At 38.1% G+C, this 27,899-nt stretch overlaps 1 protein-coding gene across 2 annotated transcripts; it reads right to left on the bottom strand.

The window, feature by feature from the left end:
- Window positions 1–60: 60 nt before the first annotated feature.
- Window positions 61–27,585, bottom strand: UBE2V2 (ubiquitin conjugating enzyme E2 V2). 2 transcript variants are annotated; one of them, XM_027638575.1, is made up of 4 exons: window positions 27,478–27,585; window positions 9,985–10,130; window positions 6,558–6,683; window positions 61–929 (listed from the first exon to the last, which is right to left on the bottom strand). In XM_027638575.1, exons 2-4 carry the CDS (start codon window positions 10,027–10,029, stop codon window positions 783–785), a joined length of 318 nt encoding a protein of 105 aa, XP_027494376.1. In that variant the 5' UTR covers window positions 10,030–10,130; window positions 27,478–27,585; the 3' UTR covers window positions 61–782. The 2 variants fall into 2 exon arrangements, with proteins under 2 accessions (XP_027494376.1, XP_027494375.1); XM_027638574.1 differs by lacking the exon at window positions 27,478–27,585 and adding an exon at window positions 26,643–26,747.
- Window positions 27,586–27,899: the final 314 nt, after the last annotated feature.

Raw genomic sequence — 27,899 nt, 5'->3', positions numbered from 1 at the left:
CCACTACTTCTGCAATTTACTGTACATATATTACATCACTATTATAGAAATGGCACAGCCTCAGACACTTTCCACATTTTATTTACATTTTAAGACTAACTTTAATCTCAATCACATATCCATACATTTCCTTTGTTTCACTAAAACTTAAATGCATGGTTTATTAGAACAAAGACTGTAAACAAATATTTGTCATGTCCGATACATGTAACACAGGAGCTGCTTAACAGAAATTAATCCCCCCACTTTATAAATACAGGTATCAAAACAATCCTGAACATACTTTGTGACACTACTAGTAGTCGGCACCCACACCCTTGCAAAATTAAAACAAGATGAGCAACGGTATTCACTGTACCTGCTACCTTAAAACAAATTTAATTGCAGCTCTTTTACTAAGCAAGATGGATAAAGCATGCCATTTATATTTTGCCTTCTCCAGAGATTATTTTCAGTAACATATATTATTCCACAGCAATCTGACACTTTCTGTCATGCTTTCATCTTGTAAAACCTGAATTCCAAGTTTAGGCTATTTCAGGCTTATGCTTAAATGACAGTGCCTCGATAAGAGAAAAAAAATAATTGTGCTGCCTTTTTTTCCCATAGTGCCTGAAAACATATTGGGCATACATATATTATATATTCTTACAAATGTCCAGGTCATGTATACCAGCTGAAATTCATTAATGTGTGGGTGTTTGCATTGTGAGATTTAATCAAGACATTAACATGAGTAGAAGGTTGTTGTTTTAAGACAGAAGTTTGAGAATCAGCTAAAATTAATTATTGTAAGTTTGTCCCTCTGGAGGTTGTGGAAGCTTCATATTTTCTTTGGACATCATTAGACGTCTTAGCTCTTGAAGTACAACTTTAATGCTATATGAATTTTGCCATTTTGCTAACACTGGTATGCTCCGTGCATCCACCTGGGAAAAGAAGAAAGAAATCTAAGTTATGATGGAACATAAAATCTCTACATAAATAACTGTTGTTGACCTAATTGCTCTAAGAAACGTTCTAAGCATTCCCTGACACTTTCTCTGTGGCATAAAGTCCCTGTGTTCATACAATATTTTAAGGAAAACAATCACATACTTACACACAAATACAGATTCTGTAATGAAATCCATGCAGGTGGACCCTTCCATCTGTGCTGCTACTAATATTAGTGAGAAGGAAAGTAGGGAGGGAGGAGGGCATCAGCAACCGGTTCACTGCAAAACTGGAGTTGCTATTTAGTAAAAGTTATAGGGTTTTTTTTTCAAATTACCCCCAAAAAAGAAACAAATAACCACCTTCACTATGCTAATACAAGCACCTGGGTATTCCTCAGTTCTTTAAAAGAACCTGCCACACAAGAGTCCGTAGAATACTTTTGTAAAGGTACATTTCCCTTGTTTTTTCCTCACTACAAGTATTGTTAGTGATTTATTTCACATTGCTATTACATGGTGCTTCTGACACCTCTAGAGTCGCTACATATACTAAGAAATGTCTTGAAATACTGAAATAACTGATCCATAATGCCTGGACATTTCTTAGTTCTTTGCATCCTTCTTACAGTAAGTCATCTTACGGAGCCGTGAAGATTACTGTACATCACTTACCAACTTGAATATGAACTGAAAGGAAAGGACATGGGACTTCTCCTATGCGTTTATAAAACCTGTGGGACAATTTACACAATTATATTATAACAGGGAGGTTTCCATAGGAAAGTCAGCAATTGAAAGTCATCCTGGGAATTGTTTTGGCAGCAGGTTAAGTCCCAGCCTCTGCACAGAGGAACTTAACAACACAGAGGGGTCTACAGTCGTGCAATTGCAAAGCAGGCCCATGGGCAGGAATGGGGCTACTGAATTCCACTGGCAGAGCAGCATGGGCAGCCCACATGGCTATAAAAGTAAGGGAAACCACTGGTTTGTGATTTAGACAGCATAAAACATCAGGAAGTTTCTTATTCCATCTTAAGTGCAAGCTGAAAGAAAAAACACTTGTAATCAGAAATAAGAATGTTAATACAGATGTCTTATTTCTAGATTATTCGAAGTGAGGCTATTTTCAGAACACCGGATGAGACTAAACCTTTTTGTAGGAGGAAGCTGGGGCCAAGGTTTAACAATGTGCTGGCCTGGGCAGCAGTACTAACCCAAGAAACTTCTGCTCCCTCTCACTAGTCACTTGTTCATTTAACTGTGCTACTCCCTATCAGCTCAGGTGAACCATGCAATGTACGGGGAGCTACTTTCTGAACTGAACTGACGGAACCAATCCAGTTTAAAAAAAACACCTTGGAAAGAAGTCTCTAAGTAGGATCCTTGATCTTGTTCACAGCTCAGTACTAAAAAGCATTTCTTTTCACACAAATAATGTTCTGCTCAGAATCTGGAACCCCTTACAGTCAGTAGAGTTGCCTAAGACAGCATATCATCAAACTAGAGTATGAAAGGCAGACAGATTACTTAATAATTATTGCAAACATTTAATAAATTAGGAAGAAAAATAGCATCAAAAGAAAAGCACTATTATGCAGAAGCATCATGCCATTTTAAAATACACAGGTGTATGAGCTAATACAGAAAGGTTTTGAAAGTTAACACTGTAATTCCTGTACTATTACTACTTTTTTAAAGGAGTATTTGGTTTAGTGTGGTAGATAAGAGTCAAAATGCCTGGAAAGGTAGTTGTTCTGGGACTACAGAAATGAACATCAATCTTCAGTCTGGCCATTCTGTTTTAACACCATCTTCCTTCTCCTTCAACTTTGCCTTTGTAGGCTCCCTCAAATCTGTATATCTGCCTCATTTACTGCACATAGCAGTCAGTCACTACTGCTGTTCAATCAATACAATACTACATAGACTGGAACATGAGAGCTGACCACTTATAAGTTCCTCCTGCTTGTCTTTCTTGACTGGGAATTTGTAACAACAAACTCACAGACTGTAAATTCTGCTTTAACATTGTTATGGTTGTTTTCTGACTAAAGACTGCTGCAACATGACATTTTCGTTGCTATTTATCTCAAGTCTCTTTTCTGCAAGTCACCAACTTCTTTCATAACATCTTGCAGCAGTGAAGATTTTGGTTCAGGTTCTGTTTTCTCTGTTGCAGAATTGATTTCCAAGGTGATTCACAATAAACTCACTTTATGAAGAACAATGATAAGACATTTAAAAGAGTGACACAAACTGTGTTCAAATCGCACAAAAGCATTAGGTAATATTCAAATACGTGCCCTGGGACACAGTGGGAGACATTTGCATTGCGTGCAAACTGCAATCTGAAGATTACTTTATTCTGGGAGTAGACCACTGTGAAACCTTAAACAATAGCAGGAGAAGCAATATGTATAATGCATCATTCTTTTCTAAACAGTTGAAAATAAAACAAACTATTTTACACAATGATGCAAAGTATTCAGTGTCTACAATGCTCCAAATAACTTCAACAAGTAGCAAATGGTAACAAATGTCTACAATAAACATACTCAAAGCAGTAACTGGACAGCAGCTTACAGAGTTGTAGCTGACAGCGTCCCAAGTGATTTTAAAGGAAACAAGTATTTCCAGCTGTAAATGGTATCTAAATGAACAAAAGTGATTGCAAGTCCTTCAAGACAGACTGCTGAAGAGCGCTCTCAAAGATGGAAAAATCAGGCAACCTCAAAAGACATTGGAAAATAAACAGCACATCAGAATGCAATCTGTGTTTTATCAGTATGGGATACATAAGTGTCCAAGAGAAAAGACCCTACAGCATTATGAATGATAACTTAGTTTTACAACAGTAATGCCATTAATACATAAAGGCATTTTGTCCAGCTCTACACAAGTACTTGGATTAGCTTTTCTGACCTTAGTAATATAATTCTGAATACAAATGCAGCAGCTCCATAGGCAAACTGAAAAGAAAACCACAAAAAACTTGCAGATAAGAAAGATAATGTAACAGGGTGCCTTAGAACACCTAAGTTAAGTCTTTTGAGATAAAATACTCCTGAACTAGTCCTCTCCTTTCCTGCACTAAATTTATCAGACAGCGATCGCTAAAGATACGCTGCTGACAGAAAAGTTACTTACAAGCAAAACTCCTCTCTCAGAGAATAATCAATCAAAAAGTCAATAAAGTTGGACCTGTCAGTATTAATAAATTCATTACACACACATACTTTTCATGCAAAGTGTAAAAGGGATTTGTAAGTCAAGAAGGTTGAGAACCACTGCCAACAAGGCAGTATGAGACTACTTTCCTTAGAGCCCCAGTGACTAGCACTTATCCACCTTTCCCCTCCACCACTCACACTCTAACTCAACAGAAATTATCACCCTCTAAACTCACAGGGGGGTCCTACTTTTCCTCAGGTGTTAATTGGCACACATCTCCTGTAAAGCCTACCTTAACAACGTTACAAATGTTTTGAGCATGATCTGCAAAGACACACAATTACAGCTGCCATTTCTCTCATGTCTCTTTTCTGCAAGTCACCAACTTCTTTGTGACATCCATAAGCAATGTGATCAAAAGCTGGCCACATGTCAAAAAATAGGGCGCATGGAGAAGCACGGATAGTAGAACATGTCTGAAGATGAAAGCCTGCCATTCGTTCAAAGAATGCAACAAACGACTTGTGATCTAATAAATGAAAGATGACCAGAAAGTGGGAGAACAGTTTGAAAGAAACAAGAAGAAACTACCAGGAAGCAGCAACATGAACTGTTCTGGGATGCTGAACCCCCTTTATCTCACAGTTTCTCTAATGAGCACAAAGGCAAAATAAGATTAAATGCAAGCCACTGGGACAATTGGCACATTAAGGATTAGGTAATATATGTGTTTTAGATTCATTACTTATGAAAACTTTTCATTAAAAATATTATTTAGTCCTATTTAAATTCATTTTTAAAAAAAAAGTTATGCATTTGCATAGCAAATCCTTCATATGATGCACAAGTTTATAGAACTGGTGAGGAAAAAATGAATGAAGGTTTTGTATAAGATTTGAACTTATTAAAATCAAATTTTCTTGTAGCGATGACTCAATTTTTACAGTGCTTTCAGAATGACCAGGTGGATCTCCTGTCACAGTATTCACCCTCAGCAAGCTGAGGAGCACAGACTTCTCCAAACAAAAGCTCAAGTCAACTGGCTCAGTAAACATGAGCCTTCAGGCTCTACAATTCTGAGATCCTGCTTCCAAAAACCAACACCTACACTCTGAGGCAGGTAGAGATGAAGAAGGAAGGGCATGCTTCTCTACCAATTCAGAGTCATCCATGTTACTAGGAAGAGGTACAAAACCCACATACTATAAACACGTCAAAAGCTCTGCTGCATTCCAAATTGAAAGTTTCTGCTAATGACAATGCAATAAACACATAAACTTAGGCAACAAGCCACAGCTGTGATGAAAGGCATCTGTTGACAGATAGTAATTTTGACAAGATCTTCAGGCAGAGTAACATTGTTGGCTACATAAAAGTATTTTCAAAGTAATTTTAGATTATTTCTGAAGTGTTAGTGCACTGGCTTTGGATGACCAACCAGAACACTACCATAGCTCAAAAGAACCCTTGAGAACCTCTCCCTCCACTACAGTCATTTAGAAACTTAAAGTTTCACATTTCAGTACTATTAATTACAGCAATGAAAGTCCACCTTTCTTTTAGTTTTTGCAAATTATTTAAAATCCAAAGATGGTCTTTGACTCCTCCCTAATGTAACCCTAACCCAGTTACTTTGCATTCACTAAAGGCAAATGTACACACAGACAAGTGTGATATGTTATTGCATTTCCTGCTGATATATGTATATACCACTGTAAAGGCAAGACAGCTCACACCTCCTTTCACTGAGCAATGGGGTACCTCAGGCTTACTCACAGGATTAAAGTACTTAGTGACTAGCTGAGTAACAAACTTATTTGAGCTGCTGCCATTGCTCACGTACATGAACTCATCCCATCTTAAGTGCAGGATCAGTGCAACTAACTTATTGCAAACTGATCTTTAAAATGAAAGCGATTACCATCTATACCAAAAGATCTTAAGACTGAAGCTCAGAATCACCTTGGATCTGAATAAAGTCAGTATAAAGAAAACAAGTATATAAATACACCAGTTCATTAAAGGCGAGTTAATACATCGGGATTGAGTCTCATCAGAAACAACTTCCATTTTTCATTAATGGAAAAAATCTGAAAAAGTTTGTAATATTCCTGTTATAAATCCCCTTTTGTAAAAGTATTACAAGGGAAACATCTACACACAGCTTAAACACTAATTGTTTTCCCATTCAAAACTAAAACTTTCATTTTCATTTAAAAGAAAAAACTGTCTCAGTACTATAAATAATGCTTGTCTCATTGATAAGCCACTAAGAGCCACAAAGATTTGAAGTAGTAGGCCACAAAAATTCAATTTAAAACAGTACTTATATTATAAAAATTAAATATGAAAACTCTGTCCAAAATGCATATTCCTCACCTGAGTTTTTCACAGAAATACTTTATAATATAAATTAAGAACATGGTTGATCTTACCATTTCAACTTACCATTCCATTGGAATTATTTATTCCATTCATATTAATTTTAGTTACAAATCTAACTGTAGGAGGTGCTTCTGGATATTTAGGTCCACACTCTACTTTCAGACTGTATATTCTGTTTTCATAGTTTGTCTAGAAGGCAAAAAAACAGACTAATGCACTTTACTGAACGCTAAATATTACTGATTTTTTAAAAAGCAGAGTAAAGGCGAGAAGAATAAAGTTCAAGAAATATGAAATAAATATAAATTTGTTAATACTGTGTACAAACTGAAGATCTTGGATTACTGACTGATACTCCACTGTTTTATTGATGAGTTCAGGATTATGTGCAAATTATACTACCTATTGACTATTCCATACACAAGTTTTAACACAATACAATTCTTTCTTTACATCACATTTGCTCTCATCCTTTCTACCCACCTGCATTCTCAAAACAACATTGGAATAGTACAGGGCTGAGAGAAATCAATAATCTTTAGGAAAACTACCACTTTCTCCTGTAATGAAATATCTAACACTGCAAAAAAACTGGAAATGGAGAAAGATGGATAACTCAAGATACAACCAAGAACAAGATAAAAAAAGGATCTGCAAAAGAAACATTCTGCAAGTAATTAACACTATGGAAAATATATAAGATGCTTGGTTTACTGGAGGATTTATGAACTTTGGACAATAAAGTGACTGCTAGCTTGCAGATGTCATTCCCGAGTGACCAGAGAGCAGATAATTCTAAATGCAAGTATATTTTGAGAAAGTCACATTAAAATTAGATATGGTTCTATCTTTTTTAATCTTTTCAAGTAGACCATGCCAAGGATCAGTGGCTTTGCTGGTCACTGATGCACACACTTCTGTGCTCTAACAGGAAGATAAAGCAACTTTCTACACCTGTCTTTCTATTGGCACAACAGATACAGCCAACACGAACCAAAAGCAGTAACATGCCTCTGAACTTTCCAAAAGCAGCATCTTTAAGCTGTTGTGCATCAGCCAGCCATCACTCCAAGTAGAAGTATCAACCACGAAGCCAAGTTACCAAACCACAGTCCACTCTGTGGTCAATTAAAAGGCAGAATGGAAACAGGACTACTAAAACACCCTAACTAAACCACCCTAACTGTGTACCATAATTTTGAGAAGGCATAGAAACTGAGCAGCAAGTGGGTCAGAAAGAAACAAGGCAATACAAAAGGTTTTCTATGATTCTTTCCCATTACTGTGAGGGTGGTGAGACAATGGAACAGGTTACCCAGGGAGGTTGTGGATGTCTCAACCCTGGCAGTGTTCAAGGCCAGGCTGGGTAAGGCCTTGGCAGGATTGGGGGGGGGCAAAGGGGGTGCTGGGACTAGATGATCTTTAAGGTCCCTTCCAACCCTTAACATTCTCATTTTATGATTAAAAGCTAAAGGCCCAATACAAGTCATCTTGTCCTGCTACAGGTAACACAGCTGGTAGCACAGCAAGAAAATATTAACAAAAATTCTCATTATTCACTCAGCTAAAACAATTTACTTTCCCATAGAGGGATACTTTTTGTTATAGTGGAAACAGGCCAAAATGTATATATACTGCTCAAAACTCTGAAAAATTCCAAGAACAGCACTCATTCTCATTCCCTTATTTGTATCCAGGTGGCTTCTCAATTTTGCTGAGTTTATCAAGTCATTGTTTTACTGGGAGCCAAGCATCCCTTGTCAGCTTCCAAAAAAGCCTAAAGCCCCATTTTCTGGGGGTCAGAAAAATGTTTCCTTCAAATCCAAAACAAATCTTACCCTCCTCCACGAATGCCGGTCACCTTTCAATTGAAGCAAGAAAAAAACCCTGATAAGCAATTTTTGCACAGCCCTAGAGAAGCCACCTATGAGAAGAACTTCATGCTGTGGACAGTATCAATAACTTACTCTGTGTTTTGCCTTACTGCACCACCTGTGTAACTCAGTCAATTCAAAAACCCACCCATCTTTTACAAACACTGAAAGTGGATATGCAATTCCTCTCAAGATGCCATCACCGGCTTGGGAACTGGTGGCTTCCACTTTCTACAATCACTGCGTACTGCCAGCCATTCTATCAGCAAGACTGCAAGTCCCTGATATGGTACAAGATATTATCTGCATGCATTCTTTCTCATTAAAAAAATAAAATGACAGAAATACAAATTGACCAGAATTAACAGCGCATACCAAACTCGGTTGAGTTCGTTACTTTTTTAAAACAAATGGGATGCTATACAATAATCACTCCCCTCAAAGATATGGAGTAGTCTACCTTAGGTCAAATAAGAAACCAGTCACAGGCAGTTCTGGAGGCTTTTTGGAGAGTCAGGAAGACACTACTTCAGCTAGCTCAAATCTGAGAGTTCTTATCCAAATCCATAACACTACAAAGTTTCTTCAAAATGTATTCAAACACTGATTCCACAGAAGTTAGCATCCAAAGCATACAATCATTATGCTTATATTTTAAATTTGTCCTCTCCCACTCAAATCTTAGGAGCTCACAACAATTATTCAAGTGTTCATAACAGTCTGCTGCAAGTTGGAACTAACTGACTTCGAAAAGGAGCTTGAATTACACTGAATCTAACTCTGGAACTCTGTTACTCTGAAAGGCACTGTCTTCACTGAGGCCAAGTTCTGGTCTTGGTTCTTGTCCTGGACAGTTGTTTCAACAAGCCCTGTAGCACGGAAGCATCCACAGACAGTAACCTCATGCTAGCAGTGAAAGACATATGCTACTTAGTCATTTAAAAGTCTCATTTACACACTGAACGTTTGTATCATATTGCAACTCATGAGAAAGTGCGCCTATAAGTAAAAGTGTCTCCACTTGCATCTGATGAGGCAGATAGATACAAGAGATGATTACTTCTCTTGCAGGTTTTATCAATCTAAATGACATTCTACAGAACTTCAAAGGTCAGAAGGATTTGAGCTTTGTGCATACACTTTAACTATCAGAGGTAATTAAAAGCCGCTTAGTCTTCAGGCGTGATTCAACTGAAACACTGGCAGTGCTATACTGAAAGACTACTTGATAAAACTTGTAAAAGTTGAAAATATATTGCCAGTTTACTACAAAATTGAAACTACCAGGCACATATGACAAACTGTGGAAAGACAGCTATCTGTTTATTGTATTATTGGTGTACACTTCCGTGCAGTAATAGTGGAAATACAGAATGAATATATTCCTAACAGTAAAATAAGTCTCAAATCACAAGTGGCTTTTACAGCCAGCTGCAGAAACAGGGAAGGCTAGACTGAAAACACTAACATGCCTGAAAGTGAAGAATTCTAACAGGAATATATAGCATTTCTACAATTTCATACATTGAATTTCAACTAATTCCTTTATGGTGTAGAAAAGTAACATTTTTTTGCATTTTGTATTGCCTACAAACTTATTAATCCATCACACTTACCCTCGGTGGCCCAATAATCATTCCCGTCCATCTGGTGAGTGTCATATCTTCATCATCTTCAAGGCCCCAGCTTACTGTGCCATCACCTACTCCCTTCTGCCCTTCTTCAAGTTCTTCCAACAAGCGAAAATTACGAGGTACTTTAACTAGAGAAAAGGGGAAAATGTAATTCTCCTCACATTAAGGAAAAAGGAAACAATTTCATTGCTTTTATATATTACACACTGGCAACTGCTGAATATATTTTCAAAGTCAAATGAGTTCATTTAGCACTCAGATTGCTTTGAAGTAACTAACTGCTTCACTGGAAGGTAGTTACTACCAATATAAGCCATAAAAGAGAAAATAAGAGAGCTTTCTTTAGTTTGAGATGGCTTAATTCAGATCTTCTTTCCCAAGCACAGTACCATTTAGAAACAGTACATTTCAAAATCAACTCACTGTCTGTCAAGTTCTAATCAACTAGAATCCACATAAAATTGATATGGCAATTCTACTCAAAAAATAATTACAGAATGCAACATTTAAGACAGATTATCTTAATAAATGTAAACTGTAAGAGAAAGATTGAAACATTTTCACTTGAGCTATTTTTTAAAAACCCAACAAAACACTCTAATATCTGCAAACAAACTGAAAATCAAGCATTTTTTAATCTAGTGATTAATATTGTCACTTACCAGAGGAAAAAAAATAAACACGGAAACACTGATTAAGTTGTTAGAGAGAGATAATGACACATTCACAATAGAATTTGAAGATGTACTGCCTTAAAAGAGAGAAAACTAATATACTCACCAAATTATAGTTACTGGATTTTTATTATTATACATGAAAACAGGCAGATACTGATTGGTATTAAACAACTGGATGGTTAATTGCTTTACATCACAGAAGCTAAAATGGTACTTCAGCACTGATGTAGGGAAAAAAGCTAATTAACACTTGTGTCTGCAATCATGGAATGCTTTTACTTTCAAATAAAATACGCACAATGATGTAGTAGCCATATTATAATACCATAAGACTTCCATTTTCTCATAGTTGCTTATAGCTCTGTAATCTTTCTTACAGCTACTTACAGCTGAAGTTCTTTCCATGATTTTTACTAGAGATCTTTTCTAGTACTGGAAGAATCCAGGTGCTCTATAAAACTAAAACTTAAGCCTGGGCACACGCAGTGTTGTTAGCAAGTTTGAAAAAGATGGAGGTCAAAGAAAACCATTTTTCATATCCATTATTCAGTCACTGGGATTTCAGGTTCTACATTACCTAGTCTGTATTCCAAGCAGTCTCTATGAAAGAAAACTAAGAGCAAGAGTATACATTATTTAGTCAATATGCAGTATATGGACCAGGACAGATACACATACCTTTCAGCAAACAGCTTATCTTGCTTAACTATGATTTCTCTTATATTATGTTTAAAACTTTTTTTTTTTCAGTCACACAGACTAGGGAGATGTTCCTAAAAATTTCAGAAACTATTGTCTCCAAGTTCTCCAAATTCCCATCAGAAAGCATTAAGAGTATATATTGTCAGGACAGTGCAAGGAAATTAAGTCATTCATGTATGGCCTCACCTTCCTGCTTTGGTATTGCCACTCATTTGAGCCCATAATGAGGTACTTCTGCTTGCTAACTGAGCAGAAAATTACACATTTTGGTTAGTCTTCTACAGCTTAACAAATCAGCCCAGCTCACAGAGAGATCTGTCAAGTACTAGCATTAAAGTGCAGTCATGGCAGCAAAAACTGAGACAACCTCAATGTAAAAATATATAGAAGCTTATTTTTACAGATAACAGTTCACGTGCTACTACCTGCAAGCACTAGCACAGTACATCAAGGAGCAGATCACTTCTCAATACTTTGACACAGATCCTTTTAAAAACCTTCATTTAAATTCATTTGCCCATTCCTGACTTCTGATGACTTACGTATCTAATTCAGATCAGAGACGAGAACTGAGAATCATGCTTCTATCACACTATTATAAAGCACAAAGTTTTTACTTCTGCTCCAGATTCATACATTCTCTAGAGTTGAGTCTACCAGCATGATAAAATTCTACTTAACTTCTTATTTTGCATCACATGACTGAATAGCTCCTGATTGGTATGTGGAGCCTCAAAAAACACCCACAACAACCCCCGCCCCCAAACCCCATGTACTTTAGCATCCAATCATTACCTTAAACTTCTCCAGTGGCTGCTCAGACTGCAGAACTTCTGATTTACAGTTTAGCTCTTTAAAAACCACATAAAAGATGGTACCAAACAGTTTCTTTCTGATCACCTGTTATCACCTTTCAGTACAGCTGAGATGACCCAACTGCTCATTGCCTGGAGGTTCCATGCCTTCTCCCAGAACTCTGTTGTTCTTGCACTAACCAGACTCCTCTATTAGCCAAATTGTCACACCAATTTAGCAAAAAGCTGTTTTTCCTTCAGGCAAAAAATCAAATCCAACCAGTTAATCAATGGAATTGACTCAGGAAGAAAGATCAGCAAATACCAGAGCTGACTGCTGTGTCTCCTCAGTGCCATCCTTTGCAATACCATGGGTGTGGGGACAAAAAAGCTTTCTTTGACAAAAAGCCACTGGACTGATTCAGTTGTTCCATAAAATTGAACTCAGCGTACCAAACTGTAGGAGATGACACTTACAGGAAAATAAGAACCCCTTATGGCTAACTGACCTGTGTTCATCGCATTTTTTCCACTACAATATCTGTGCTCACTAGTTCCCCTAATTGCCCAAGGGGAGAAGGGAAGGACTTGGGAAATCTCCAGAGCATCTCCAGAAAATAACTTAGATCTAACTGAAAAGAGACAAACATCTTAGAGCAAGTGCCAGGCTCCTCAAACTAACATTCTTATCAGTGCTTAAACTAGGTAGTAAAACACTGTTCTGAAGTTAAAAATAAGAGTAAAACCACCTAGTGTTAAAAAAATACACCAAAAAAAGCCCCATCAACAATAACAAAGCATACCACCCTAACAAGATTCCAACTCACTAAAAAACTCCCAGAAAAAAGAATCTTAGTTCTCAATTATAACTGGACCAAAGATATGTTCAAAAAGGTTCTCTTTCAGAAACTTACACAGTCCTACAACATTTGAGTCAACAGTGCATACACAACTTGTAGTTTTGTCTCTAATCCAGCACTGCTTCTAGCACAGCTATTTGCAATGACAGACTAAAGCTCTCCATATGAAAATAGAGATGGGCTCATCCAGATGAGGAAACAGAAAAAAAGCAACACGCCCCTAGCCTTCCTTCCCTTTATCTGCAAAGCTCACCTCACTGTGGATTTTACTGACAAATAAACTCCTGATTCACCTGCCCCCAAACTGTCTCAGGAACTGTCAAACAACTTTTACCAAATTTTCACAAACAGTTGAAGTAAACATGTTTCATTTACACAAACAAAACAAACAACATTCACTCATGCTTACATATACCAATGGTTTTTAATTTAAACATTTAATCATGAAACTGGACTATAGAAACTGGTACCCATTAGAACTCCATGAAATTATCAGTTAATTTAATATTTTGGATCAGTAAGAAGAGAATAAAAGCAATAAAGGTAAATAAAGACCTTAATTTAAGCATGAGGGCCTATTTTCATACATATGGAGCTACTTCAGACATTACATTGTAAACTACCAAATTAATAGAAGCAGGAAATACATTATCACAAAACACAAGTCAGAAAAGAAGTTAGAGCTCTGCTTTTATCCAGAATCTGTATAATTGGGGGAAAAAAAAAATCAGGACAAAAAAAAAAGGAATCTTTAGTATCCATTAGCAGGACCAAGAACTTTCACTGGAGCAATAAAGGTGAATTGCCTGAATAGACCTGTTCTTGCTAAAATGTCACGCCTCAGTTCCACAGTTGGTAATGTCACATCACCCATTAGTACAGAGACTTAATCAGCATCAAGACAGAACACACAATCGCACTTATGTCAAATCTGACGGAACACACTGGATATACTAATCACATTTTTAAACAATTCACATGGACACACTCCTTCAAACACAGCTGAGAGTCCGAGCTCCCCACACATCAAATGATTCCTTGCTGTGTAACAGGTAGGAGTGGGATAACCTACACTCTTCTCCCAGCAGCTTATAAAAGGGAACAATAACCCTCATTATTCATAGACTGGGTCAGAGCCTAAAGTACGAGGTCTTCTGTTACAACCAAATCTATTTTTTTAGAATAACTGTCTACTACAATATCCATACCAACATTCAGTTTATCTTAAAATCTCCCTTAGCTCTTGTCTTCAATCACTCCTGAAAATTACATCAGTACCAGGACTCTTTTACCATAGTTAAATCAGCATACTCCACACTACCAACACTCCCCAAGACAGCTATAAAAACAAATCCTAATACAGATGCAAGAGCAAGCTATATCAGGAAATTATATGTCAACACAGCTAGGATACTGTCAGGGATGCTATTCTTCCTGATGGAGATAGCTATGTCAGGAAAAGACTGTAGTGTGAACAATTCTGAAGATGAGTTAGCTCTTGCCCACTGTCTTCCAGCTAACAGAAACTGAAAGTGTATATCTAGCTTGGAAACAAAGAGAAAAACTCTCAAAACCCCATTTATCAGCTTCAGGCTGGCAAAAAGTATTTCTTAAGGGTAGGGAAACGGGGGAAGGATGTCAGCCTTGCAAATCCTAAGCCATAATATTTTATCTCCTGGGGCAGGGGGAGGAAGAAAAAAAATCACAAAGAGAAACAGAGAATAACAGGTTCCTTTCAGCCTCTGAACAATTCATCTTGCTCTGGACAAAATAAAGCAAGAAAATGAAATATTGTACTAACACCACCACCACACCACACACCCACAAAAAGAACATAAAACCAAAGCCTTAAATAGGTCCTGAAATGAGCAATACACAAAGAGAGGAAAGAGGGCCCAGGCATGTAACATACTAACATATTCTATTATGGCTGCAAAAGATATATCTGTGAAAATAAATTTTTGGAAGATATTCTTCTCTGGGAACAAAAAAAACCCACCTTTATAAAAAACCTGATCTATATTTTTGTTTCATCAGTTACATCACATACTCTTCTGCCTGGTAAAGTGTTCTGTGAATACACTCAAAAAAGCTTCTTAATATCAGGAACGTCCTATCAAGAAGTAGTACCAGGTGTACTGTAATGACATTGCAATTTATCTGAGGTTGATCACAGTAATCAGACTCCAAAACCCTGAAATATTTCTAGTAACTTGCCTATTAACCAAGCTGCACATGGGAGTTTAGTCTTCAAAAGAACTCCACTGCTGGCATTAGTAGCAGAATGCAGCAATTCAACAGTGAACTTTGTTGTTGTCATTGCTGTTGTTTTAAATCAAGTATGTTACTACACACATAGTAAAGCACTGTTTCCAATAACCAAGACAACAACATGATTCTTGTTCAAGGTAAATAGACATTTCCAATTAAAAGAAATACATTTTTTCCCTTAACTACAAAAACATCCATTCAAAACATTGCTGCTGCACCTGGAATCAACCCAACCATGCACTACCAAATACACAGTGAACTTGCACTGAAAAAGCTGTCGTCATTATACGAGTTTGATACATCTTGATATTTCTGTTAATTGAAACTTCTGCTTTCTCAGAATTACAGGCACACCCCACTTCCTTGAACTGCTTTCCAAGAAAGTTTCAATATATTTCAGTAAAATTCAAAGTCATAATCCTGTATATTGGTTGTATTCATAAAGCTGTGTTTACTGTACGCTATTTTTCTCTACTTTCCTTCAGTGTGTCCCAAAGCAATGAAATTCAAGCAACAGAATAATCTGCATTAACAGTTTTGAGTTTAAATTGGGGAAGTCCTATACTATGTTATCTTAAATATCTTTGGTAAAACGAAGGTATTTAGCAACAACATGTGGTCCACACACATCAGTCAGGATCGTGAATAAGAAACTAATCAATTTTAGCAGGTATGGATGAAATATCCATATAATGTAAGTATAATTTTTTCCAAAGAACATTCAGATATCATTGATTTTGACACAGAAAACCAAGGAGATGCATTTCTACGAACGAAAACGGAAGGACTTAAAGCCACTCTGTACTGACAGATGATATAAAAAGAAAAGAGATTACAGAGACCCCTCTGTGCTACCAAAACTGATCATGGGCAATCCTTCAAAACCAACAATGATCTTGGATGCTTTCTTCTCCATTTTGCTAGTGTCTGAAGTATGCACTACATCAGATCAATTGAACAGTGTCACTACTGTCTGCAACTGGCAAAGTTGTAAGCAACACCAGATCTGCAGAATCATGAAGACCAACCTAACTATGCTTACTTGTGGAAGTCTCCTAGGAACAGAAGTTCAAGAAGAAAAACAACTCTGACATAATCAGATAAAAATTCGTTTCCATGTAAAAAGAAACTATTCATCCTAAGAGGAAGGAACAAACGACAGCTAATGTGAAGAATTAATAAGAGATGAGTAGCAGGTAAGTTTTCACAGCTCAAGTAAACAGATGTACATCAGTGAACACTATAGAGCACACAGGCATTTATTCAATGAGTTCAATGTTCATTGTAATTTACAGCCAGTTTTGCTGCAACACTGAACATAAGAAAACTGCCATCTTGCAAGAATTAAAGAAATCACCTGTACTCAACAGGACTGGTAAGAACTGAATGGCCTATTGCACTTCCTTGCAGGACTAAAACATATGCATACATATATAAAACACATGACTATGCAGCAGCCCTGTAACTGGTTAACTTCTTTTTCCTTTTATAATATTTGAAATTAAATAAACTGAAAGCACCCAGGCTGAAAGAACTTCAAGGAAGATGTGAGAATCTAGGAACTACCTTGAAGTTTAAGTATGCATTTCATCAGTTTTTGGGTTCTGTTTTTTTCATACGAAGATCATGCTACTTCCTAAGAAACATTTCCCAGCATGAGCCAAGAAAGAGTCATAGCAGTGTGAAGGCCTTCATCTTAAAACCTAATTTTTGGTTAAAGCTAACCAAAGTATTAATCATTTTTAGAATCACACTGGTGATAATTTCTATTTATTTCACTTAAGTGAAATCTTACATTTGTTAGTATCTTTCTTAACAGACATAGTCCAGAAATAGAGTTAGGCAGCATGAAAATAACTTTCATAGGAACTTCCTTTATATTTGAGTCTAGCCACAGCCACAAACATTCTTATGCCTTATATTAAGAAGGCAGCTAATGAGAAACTATGTTAATACTGCAACCCTGCATTCACGTTTTGGTGGAGGGGAAAAGGGCTGAAGGGTATAGGGATATTTATTTCTTTAGGGTAAGGCAAAAACACAAGTGTTAAAAAAAAAAAACCAAACAGTAAAGACAAAACACAGATTTACAGAATCAGATTTTTTTCACCTTGCTTTCCATTTCATGTGCACATTCATAATACTGAGACACTATTACTTATCTACTAGCAATAATAACTGAAAATTATAAATTCTAAACAGAATGATATTTGCATGTTTCAGTAGTAGTTTTAGTTGCACTGAGTTAAAATTTGCACTTAATGCAACTTAAGATGGTCCACCTCACACTTTGAGCTGAGCTGCCAAATACAGAACAGGTCTTCAAAGGAAAACAGAACTTACTTTATACCTGCACACTTAGAGGAAGGCAGAATATCAACCCTGAATGAAAACTCTGCACAGGTATGGTCCAGTACCTGTCAGCTCCCACTTTCATGACTGAGCTCACCTCAAAAGCAACTTGTGGTAACCAGTTATCTCATTTACCTTTCACATACATCTTATCAGCTGCACTCACAAAATAAAGAATATGGTATAAAATGATGGATGGCCTTACAAGAATGGAGAGATGGTGACAGCAATTTGCTTTACAAATTTAATTCTTAATTAAAAATTACATTTTTAATTTAATGCTTACATTTAATTAAAAAAAAAAAGAAGTGTATTTAGGCACCAGAAAATCATAATAAACCTTTCAATATATGATCAGCATTAAAATTTATTTAGTCTGGGGGGTGGGAAGGGAAGAAATTAATTTCTACAGATCTAGCCACTAGTGGCTGGGGTGTCATAAACATGAACCTGATTTACAAACACACGTTAAAATGGCTTAAACCACAAATCTTGATGCTGGGGTAAGACATCTCAGCACATCAAAACCATAAAAGCAACATCAGTTTATTCAGTGTGTTTCGGTTGCTGTTGGTTTCGCACTAAGATTGGCGAGACCTCCAACAACACTTCTCCAGCAGAGTGAGCATTCCAAATGTGCAACATTTTAGGAAAAATTTTGTGCAGGTTTAGGTTTTATTAATTATGTTTTTAAGTGTGAGAAACTATTAGCAAAACAAATAGCTCCATTATCAAGGCATCTTCACCTAACTCCTCTCGTCTTTTATCTTGCCTGAGTAACTAGAAGGAAGTGAGCAAAGTTCTCCTTAGTAACTTTGAGTTCTACCAATTCTGTCCCATAATTCATCAGATTATTTACTGACAGCAGCCTTGTAACAGCATTCTTCCTGAGATGGTCACTGTGCCCCAGGAAAACACATCGCATCTGTTTATTTTTTATTCACTTCTAACCATGCTCATGGCCACTCCTCTCTCCCCTCCTTTTCCCCTTTTCCCTTACCTTTGTGAAAAAAGCAGCAGATGGAGAAGCAGCTGCCATTAACTACCTGATCAGAGCTGCGCCACTTTCTGGCCAGCAACCACGGAGGAGCCAATCTCCCAAAAACTCCAGCAAGATTTTCCCATTCCCATTTTCCCATCTCTCCTTACCAAGACTTGTATCTCACCAAAAACCTCCAATCCCCAACTTCTGCAGTCCAACTTTCACATGCCTTCTTCACCCTCCTGGCTTTTTTATGGAACAATACCCTACAGATCCTAAAGTTGTACAAGGTACATCAGCAAATAAGCATAAGAGTCATCATTTGTACACCAGTGAGCAGATGTACAGAGTACTTAAGACTGGATATGTGCACACACAGAATATAGTCCAGATCTGAGAGAAGAAACCCTGACTGAACTCAGCTTTGTTAGCAAGGATGCAACAACTGCTGCTGGCATGGAATGACTAATGGAGCTCATAAAAATTACACTAATGAAGAACCTCGCTCCACTACAGATACGAATGCTGTAAGACTACAAAACAGAAGGCCTGAGCAAACTCTTAGCAAAAAAAGAGAGGGGGAAAAAACCCAAAACCAAACAACCTCCAGAAGTTCCCACACAACGTGTTTTAAGTAATTAAAATACATCATCAAAAAAAAATATTAAAAAAACGTACCACGCCAACAGAAAACTATAGTATAAAACCCACTAAACTGGATTGTAGTCCCCAAAGATAATTGGTATAAATTGCTTAAAAGTAATTTTAAATATTTGCACTAATATTAGTGGCATTCATTCTACGTGGCATCAGTCTATATTATATCTAAGTGCAAGTTTTTTGCTATAAATAAGACCATTGTTATAAATAAGACCACTCACACACTGCATGTCCAGTGGTGTTTAACTATAAGAAAAACCACATAGGTATTAAACAGCTAAAGTCACTAAATAACTCATGAATTGACATCAAGGCTGTGAAGGGTGGAAATGCACAGGCTAAACCCCAAACTTGTTTAATGCAAATTACCCCACTATTAAAAGCACAAAGCCATCTAATGGCAAAAAAGGCTAAAGGAAATGTAAAACAGCAAATAGGCTCAATTTTTGAAAGTTTCATCTTAAACCTGACACTGTGTTGGCAGAGAGAAATATGGATTTAAAATAAAGATTTTTTTTTAAGCTATCTTTTAAAGTATGATGTCAAAAAACCTTTTTTTTTCAGATAAAGGGGCAGAAGGAGTGGGAGACTAGAGGAACCCAGCAGAGGCCAATATCTCATGAAACAGCTTTCCCAGGGTCTGCTTTAATAGTTAAGAATATAATGTGTGACCCAGATAACATGAGTAGCATCAGGGATTTAGTTTAGCAAAGCTGTAAAGCTGTCTAAAACAGGTTACAAGTCATTGACTAGCAAATAGTTGTTCTAAGACTTCCATGAAGGTCCTCTCCAACATGACTCAGCACCTACCCACAGTTTGAAATATAAAGATCTTTTATCTACGTAAAACTAATAACATGATCCATTGTTATTCTTTCAGTTATACACATGAGCATACACTTATGTATATAATCAGCAAATGTACCAATCACCACATATTTAGTACAAAGAATTGCCATTATTTTCCTACATTATTTTTGTGAGTCATATTTCAGCCTGCTATTTTCTATATGCCATGGTACTCAAAAGTTCAAATTATTTAGTGTTTACATGATCACAGGTTCCACTTCAGTGAGAAAAAAAAGAAAACTTGTAATTCCTTCTTTGGAAAAGTTATTAGTTATATGAATAAAACTGGACATTTTAGTAAGACTACACTGGTATCATAAATAAAGGACACTACTTTTACATGTATTGGGCAAACTGTTTCTGATTTACTCAAGCAAACTGCAAATTCACTTAACTATCCAGTTTATGAATAGTTACAAATGCAGTGAAAGGAGGTGATTTTTTCTTTGTGCTGTTTCAGTGTCTAATACAACAATTTTTAAAAAGGGAATACCAAGTCTATCTAGACATTTGACAATTTTTTTAATCTAGTTGAAGCGTCTCATCCTTCTGAAATAAAGGATTTAAAACTATGAAGTTCTAAGCGTTGAAGGTTTCACTCATTCCAAAATGCTAACTATAAATAGTTTAAAATCACACACTTAAATCATCACACATTCTTGAAAAGGCTGTAAAACAGAAGCTCATGTTATTCAGAACCAGTCTGACAGCTTCACAGTCAGTAATTCAAAATATTGTTTGAATTATATCTCATTAGTGTATTCCAAATGAAAAAATACAAAGAAAAACATTCTTTTGGACAGAATAACATAGAGCAAAACCCTTCCAAGTACAGCTTCAATCAAGACTACTTTGAATGCTTTCTGCATAGCACATTCTTGTCTTTCCATGATCTGAGGATTCCCATAGGATAGCTGAGACAGCAAGGCAACAAAACCTAAGTGACAAGAGTAGCTAAAGCTGAGGCAGTACTTTACATTAAGTTTCAGTAAGGATGAAGTACAAGCTATAGTAAAAAAGAGATAATAGTCTAGAGAATAATAAAAAATAATAGATAGAAGAGATAATAATGGAGATAAAAAGAGTAGGGGGAGAGAGAGGAGGAAGGGTCTGTCAACAAAATGAGGCTGAACAGTTTCACAGTATGTATTTAACACTGCCTTTGGAAAGATCTTCCATAAGGCAAAACACAGACACTAGCAAATATTTATGTAATTCAATTCTACCAGCTACTTACAAGACTTGGAAATCTAATTCTTATATGAGAAGCCTTCTCATGCGTGCTTAAATTTATAGTACTGGACCATCTGCCTCCAGTCGCTGAAAGGCATATCTTCCTGAAACTCTGTGTGTTGTACCTTTACCCAGGCTAAAATTTTCCAGGATTGTACAGAAGAGTTTAGATAATGGGCTTCAATACTGTGTCTGATAGCATCCTTGAATTTCAAACAAGCTCTTAAACAAATAGAAGATTACAAAGTAGGCCACTTTTTTATCACAGGAGTAAGGTGCTTTGCCTGTTCAGCAGACTCTTACATAGCTATTGTGGCAAAAAGACATAAGTGGGTTTGTATTTAAAGACAGAGTTATGAAACACCAGGAACAAAGACAGGACAATGATACAGGCAAAGCTCTGAGAAGAAACAAGAGTACCTTTCCTATATATGCCCCAAAGTTGGAAAGAACTGGTGGTCTATACATAGTTTAAAAGCCATGTGCAACCTAGACTGTTCTCAACCCAGCCGAAGCACATCAAAACTATTTGTGGCTCGCCAAGATGTTTATAAGCAGCAAAATAGTCACAGTTTCAATTCCTTGTACACAGTACAGGACGGAAAAATGCTCCACAGAGAGTGCTTGCTGCCTCAGAGAACACAGTATTTTACTTCTTTTGTTTTGTCTGATTACTTACAGCTTCAAGAAGTCTGTGCTTACAGAGTTCACATTGTAAATTCACAGAACAAACTTTGAGGACTGTAAAATTCTAAAAAGCTCTTAAACTGACTTCTCGGACAGGTTCTGGGTAAATGAACAATGTGGTGGAGGCATAAAAGACAAAAGGGAAGGGAGTAATAGATCCTTGAAGGTAAAACATACTAGAGAGAAAATAGACAACTATTTCCTCCATAAGAAAAAAAAGAGGGAGGAAACAAACATTGAATAGGTCAGAGGAAAAGAGAAAACCACCTGTGCAGAGTTCAACACACAAGTTTTCCGCATACAAAGCTTAAATTATACCACATCTCCTCCATGGAAAAAACAGTCTTCAAAACATTGCTTCTACATCCCACTTAAGTATACATCCCGTTATTACTCCTCTGAATGGCTCTTTAATATGTACGTGTCTCCAAACAGGGTATGGTGTTCCATCAATCTATTCTACCAGGCACAGAACAGGCAGACATCAGCTTGATTTGGAATGGAGAAGGGTTTCAAAGGATTTAAGAGAAAGTATTGCAAAACCCTATCTCATATTATGGAATATTTTTCAACAGAGGATTTTAGGGAGGAGGGGGAGGAAAGCTTTCAAAACAAAACAAATCCAACAACAACCACAAACCCCTCAATCATCAGGAAAGATACACTCAGTCCTTGCCTCACAATTCAGGGAATTAGACTGAATGCACTCAAGATCACTTCCAGCCCTTCAGTTTTAAGCTCACTTTTGCTGTAGTCAAGCACACTTAGAACTCCTTCCACCACCACTAAATGTTTGCAAACAGAAGTAAAAAACAAAATAAGGCACTGGTATTGTGCATTGTGCCATTTATACTCAGAGAATCAATCATCTACAAATTCAAAAGGAAATATATTTTTGCATGGGCAACATAAGTTACACAGAGAAACTGATTCACCTTTAACTATTAGAATAACTGGAAATGAGAAGTATGGATTTTACAGAAAAACACTTCACTGGGATCTAGCCGTATACCTTCAAAGACATTAAGCACACTTTCGAAAGAGATTGTTTGTGACTACGTACTAGAAGTAAATCAGGAATCTGACATGTAATTCTCACCGTAGATCAGTCGATTTTTTCTTCCCCAAGTACACAGTTTCAGCAAACCAAGGAGAATTTTCATTAACTCAGCCCTATTCCCCCTCCCCCAGGCTAGTGAAGCTCTTGGTTGAAGGGAAAGGAGACAGAAGCTATAGCAGCCGATAGTTACAGCACAGCATTTGGCACTGCTACCTTAATTCTCACCTTTTCACGCCTAAGTTCTAACCACTTAGTGGCACAACCACTGCTTTTAGGAAACATTCACATTTTAGAGATATATATATATATATACACACATATCCTATACACATAAGGTAATATTAAGTGAAACCCAAATTATGGAACTGATGAAATTAACTCTTGAATTAACTCCTTTTAATTACGTTTTTTTATCTGTTTCTTTTTCTCAAGAGACACAAGAGATGTTTAAATGGTATGCTTTAGTGAATTACGGAACTTGAACCTAGTTCAATCTCTTTGTATTTTCAAAGAGATTAACAGAAAGTATCTCCAGCTAACTGATATGAAACTGGTTGATTGCATCAACAATAGCTGCTCTTTTCTTTAATAAACTGACTTGTTTTAGCAGACCTCCAGCAGTACCCGCACAAACAACCCAGATCCAGCTTCAAGCAGAAGGGGTTGCAATAACAGAAGATCAAACTACAGCTCATAAATATCCATTTCTAGTACGTGCAGTATCTATGTGTAAAATTACTCATTGTAAGTGATTTTAGAAAGCAGGTAAGATACTTATTTGACGGCAACATAACATTGATACATAAAGTTTCTTTACCACACATTAAAGAACAGCTATTTTCAAACTAATTTATCTGCTGTTAAAGGTACATAACTTTTTAATTTTTACTGTTCAAAGAACTAGCGAGCCCAGGAAAGGAATTTCTGGGATAAAACTAAGACAGTTGACCTTACTAAAAGTTTTGCTGTTGACTTCCTTGGGGCTAGAATTTCATTCCTGGACTTCATGCAATCAAAACAGTCTTTTTTTTTTTTTTCTGAAATAAAGAAGGATGAAGTTGAACTTTATAGCAAGAGTAGATTAAAGTCACAGAGCACCTAGAATAAAATTTTAAGTCTACATCAAAGTTAAGTCTATGGTAAATCATTCCCTTCCCTCCTCCACAGCTTCCTGGCAAGAGCAGTTCTGGGTGAAGTCTTAAAAATCTGAATTTCTGCATACTGTGTGGAAAGAACAAAACAAACATCCCTCCCACCTCTCATCTATGAGTATACCAATAAACAGTCACAGTATTTTCTCCACTAGAATAAGTACTTTGTTTTAGAAGCCCTGACTAATTTTCCTAGCAGTTTCATTGATAATTTGGTCTGCCTGCTTCATTTTACCAAAATGAGTTAGTTTAATTTAATTTCTTGAACAATGCGTACATGCAGTACTAGCACTTTATTGTTTGGAGCAGATACATGTATAAAGAGTTTCCTACATCTCCCACTTTTTATAAACTTTGAGTGTGGCTAAGTCAAAACCAACCCCCGTTAATTGTACACAGATTTTAAAATAACACTTGTAAGACTGTGAAGAGCATTCACAGTAGTAAAACTATCAAAGTTCAGTTAAAAAATATTTATGAATATGAAGTATGACAAAACCAGCTTTTTTCACTATACAAATTTTTAGTGACTTATATTTTACACCACCCAGATTGAATGGACTGTGATGCCAAATACCAGTAATCAATACACATGACCTAAACCAATTTTGCTTCCTGGTGTATTACAGGAAATTTCAGGCCAAACCTATACACTAGCTGAAGTTTTTCAGTGTTGCTCCATAATAAAACTAGTAATAAAACCCTTTTAAACTCAAGACACCAGGAAAAAAGTTAAAAAAAAATAATCAATAAAATGCAGTAATTCACAGATGAGCAAATCCTTAAGTTTCTGTAATACATCCATTCTGGCTCAGTTTATCATAGGCAATATCTATGACTTTGGACTGCTCGTTCACAGAGTTGCAAAAGCTACTCCATGCCCCAAAGTGATGTAACCTTAACAAATACCACTCTGGAAATCCCATATCCCCAAAGTCTTATTACCAAGTGGAGAAAACACTCCTAGCCCTAAAAACAAAAAAAATCTGCCCAAGCTCTCTTTGCAGAACCTACAGTAAGGTACCAAGACCAGTTGAACCATACAGATGTTTCTTCTATATTTTCTTATAGTCCCAATCCCTCAATGATCCAGTGGACCAGTAGAAATAAATTAGGGGCCAACATTCACCCTAGACTGACTGCTGAGGTCAATTCATTCCTCTGTCCTGAGCTCTGTCAATCCTACTTATAAAGTCTCAGGGGTGACAGCAGAGAAAATGAGGCCCTGAAGACTTCAGATTTTAGCACTGGGGGAAAGGTCTTGTTGTATTTCAAGGCTCTCATGAAATGAAACAGTACAATTGTGCTTCTTAAACCTCTACATTTAGTACCTGAAGCAATATTCTTGTCCCTTTCTTTGCCACCACCTCCCACAATATTCCGCCACGCAAATGCTCAGCACGTTATCCTGGTTGCTGGTATGGGCTTCCTAGGATGACTTTCAGCTCTTTGCCCTTCACTTGCCTACGAGAGACCCTTTGGCTCCAATGGCCCTCTAGGGGAAGAGAGCAAGGTGCTCCACTCCTCCTTCCCACCATGCTGCAGTAACCACCGAAGTGAAGTATCTTTGCCCCAAAACACTGGACAGGCCTGACACCTTTTCTCTTGCATCAAGAGGGGAAAGAGACAATGCTTTATTTTAGATACTGCTATACCACAGCTTCTATATTCACCCAATGGTACACCGGGACAAACCTTTCATACAAATCTTTCTTTCCTACAGCATTTTTACCAAGCTGCCGACATCTCCTCCATTCCCCATGCGCACAGGCGTTCCGTCCATTCCTGCCTCTTGGCAGGTAAAATCTTCCCTCCCCCGACACCTCACGACGTTCATTACACAGCCCGGAGCCCTTTCTCCCACCTCTCGTCCCCCTTGCCGGGCTCTCACAAGGATGTCCCCGCCCTAAGGACGGGAGGGATCGGGCCCAGGGCATAACTGAATTAGAAGGAATTTCTTCACAGATTAGACACTGGAATGGGCTGCCCAGGGAGGTGGTGGAGTCACCGTCCCTGGAGGTGTTTAAGGAAAGGCTGGACGTGGCACTGAGTGCCATGGTCAAGTTGACATGGAGGTGTTCGGTCACAGGTTGGACTCGACGATCTCGGAGGTCTTTTCCAACCTAACTGATCCTGTGATTCTGTGATAACCTGGCCCGGCGCCCCTGCAGCTTTCCTTTTCCCCCTGTCAGAAGAAAACTCCTCCCCACTCGGGTCTCTCCCGTCGGAGGCAGCTTCCCCCCCCCCCCCCCCCCCCCCCCCCCCACCCGCCCCCCCCCCCCCCGCCCTTGCGGGGGCGCCTCCCAAGCGCGATCCCAGCGCGGCGCTCTGCCGGGCCCGCCCCCCCCCCCCTCTCACAGACCTGTGGATCCGGCCATCTTGTCCGAGCCCCCCCCAACACCGCTCCGGGCCCGCACGCCACGCGCGTCACTTCCTCCCGGAGCGGCCCCGTCACTTCCCGCCAGGAAGGACGAGCCGCATCCCCGGAGCACGGGAGCGCGCGGAGGGGGCGGGGCGCAGGGGAGGCGCCGGTCCCCACTGCGCGCCCCCGGCTCGGGACCCGTCCTGGACCTGGTTGCCCCCGGCAGGCCGCAGCCAGGACCTTTCCAGGGTTGCTCTCTCGTTTGTATCCCGCTCGCCAGACCCTGTCTATACATGTCTCTCTCTGCTTCGTCTCTTCCCTTGCAGACTATTACACCTGTGGAAGCAAACCCCCGTGGCTGCATCTCCACCCAGCCACCCACACTTTTCCCCCTCAGCCCAAATTCCAGGCTCCAGTAATAAGAAATTCAGTACACAGCAGTGAAGCTTCACTCCCAGCTTTGTTCTTTAGCTTGCTCCTAACAAGGCACTTAGATTCAGAAGGGTCTTTGGACACCCCCCCCCCCCCAAAAAAAAGAAAAACAAAAAAAAAGGCAGAAAAGGAAAGAATACATGGCAAAATTAAAAAGCCACAGAAATACTAAGAGAAATATATTAAAGAGGTGGCAATTAGATCTAGTTCCTCAGAATAATGTGACAGTTTCAAAGGCAACAATACTCAACATTCAGTAGCATAAGAACTAGTGGAAAATTAATTCCAATAATGTCTAGCCATGAAGCCAAATGTTTCTTCACCTGTAGAAGTCAACTACAAGAAAAAGTTCCAAGGATGCCACAGAAGCCAGTGCTGACCTCTGCTGCCGCTAGCAACCTACCTGGGAATCACAACCTGGCACTGTGTTTGGGTCCAGAATGCTGGTGAGGAGCAGCAGGCTCGGGAAGGGCAGCATCTAAAAGGGTCCTGTTGGCGTTCACAGGGACAGGAGGGAAAGGCTCACCAAAGCTACATGCAGGCAAACGCACCTGAAACGGGACACATCCCAAAACCTGTGCCAGAGGTCACCAGAGAGGTCACTGTGGTGAGGAACTTCCAGGAGGATTCACAGCCTGAGCACAGGGCTTCTGCCAGCAGCGTTTCTTGCAAAAAAAGCCTGTCCCTTGCACACCTCGCTAACCAGTGACAGCACCCACGTGCTGTTCTTGGCACCCTATTTTATAAATACACTTAGCTCTTTCTTTTACAGCTTATAGAGTCTTAAACTCATTTACAGATTTTTCTGGTAGAGATCAAAAAACA

This window comes from Corapipo altera, unplaced genomic scaffold (genome assembly GCF_003945725.1).
Source record: "Corapipo altera isolate COAL_440 unplaced genomic scaffold, ASM394572v1 49, whole genome shotgun sequence".
Taxonomy (NCBI): domain Eukaryota; kingdom Metazoa; phylum Chordata; class Aves; order Passeriformes; family Pipridae; genus Corapipo; species Corapipo altera.
This window is presented reverse-complemented; position numbering and strand designations above follow the sequence as displayed.

What these genes read in the sequence shown, in the direction of transcription:
- UBE2V2 (XM_027638574.1), bottom strand. An exon ending in TGATTATTGGGCCACCGAGG is followed by an intron (nt 6,684 to 9,984) that starts GTAAGTGTGATG and finishes TTTGCCTTCTAG; the next exon opens with ACAAACTATGAAAACAGAAT. An exon ending in TAAATAATTCCAATGGAATG is followed by an intron (nt 930 to 6,557) that starts GTAAGTTGAAAT and finishes TTCTTTTCCCAG; the next exon opens with GTGGATGCACGGAGCATACC.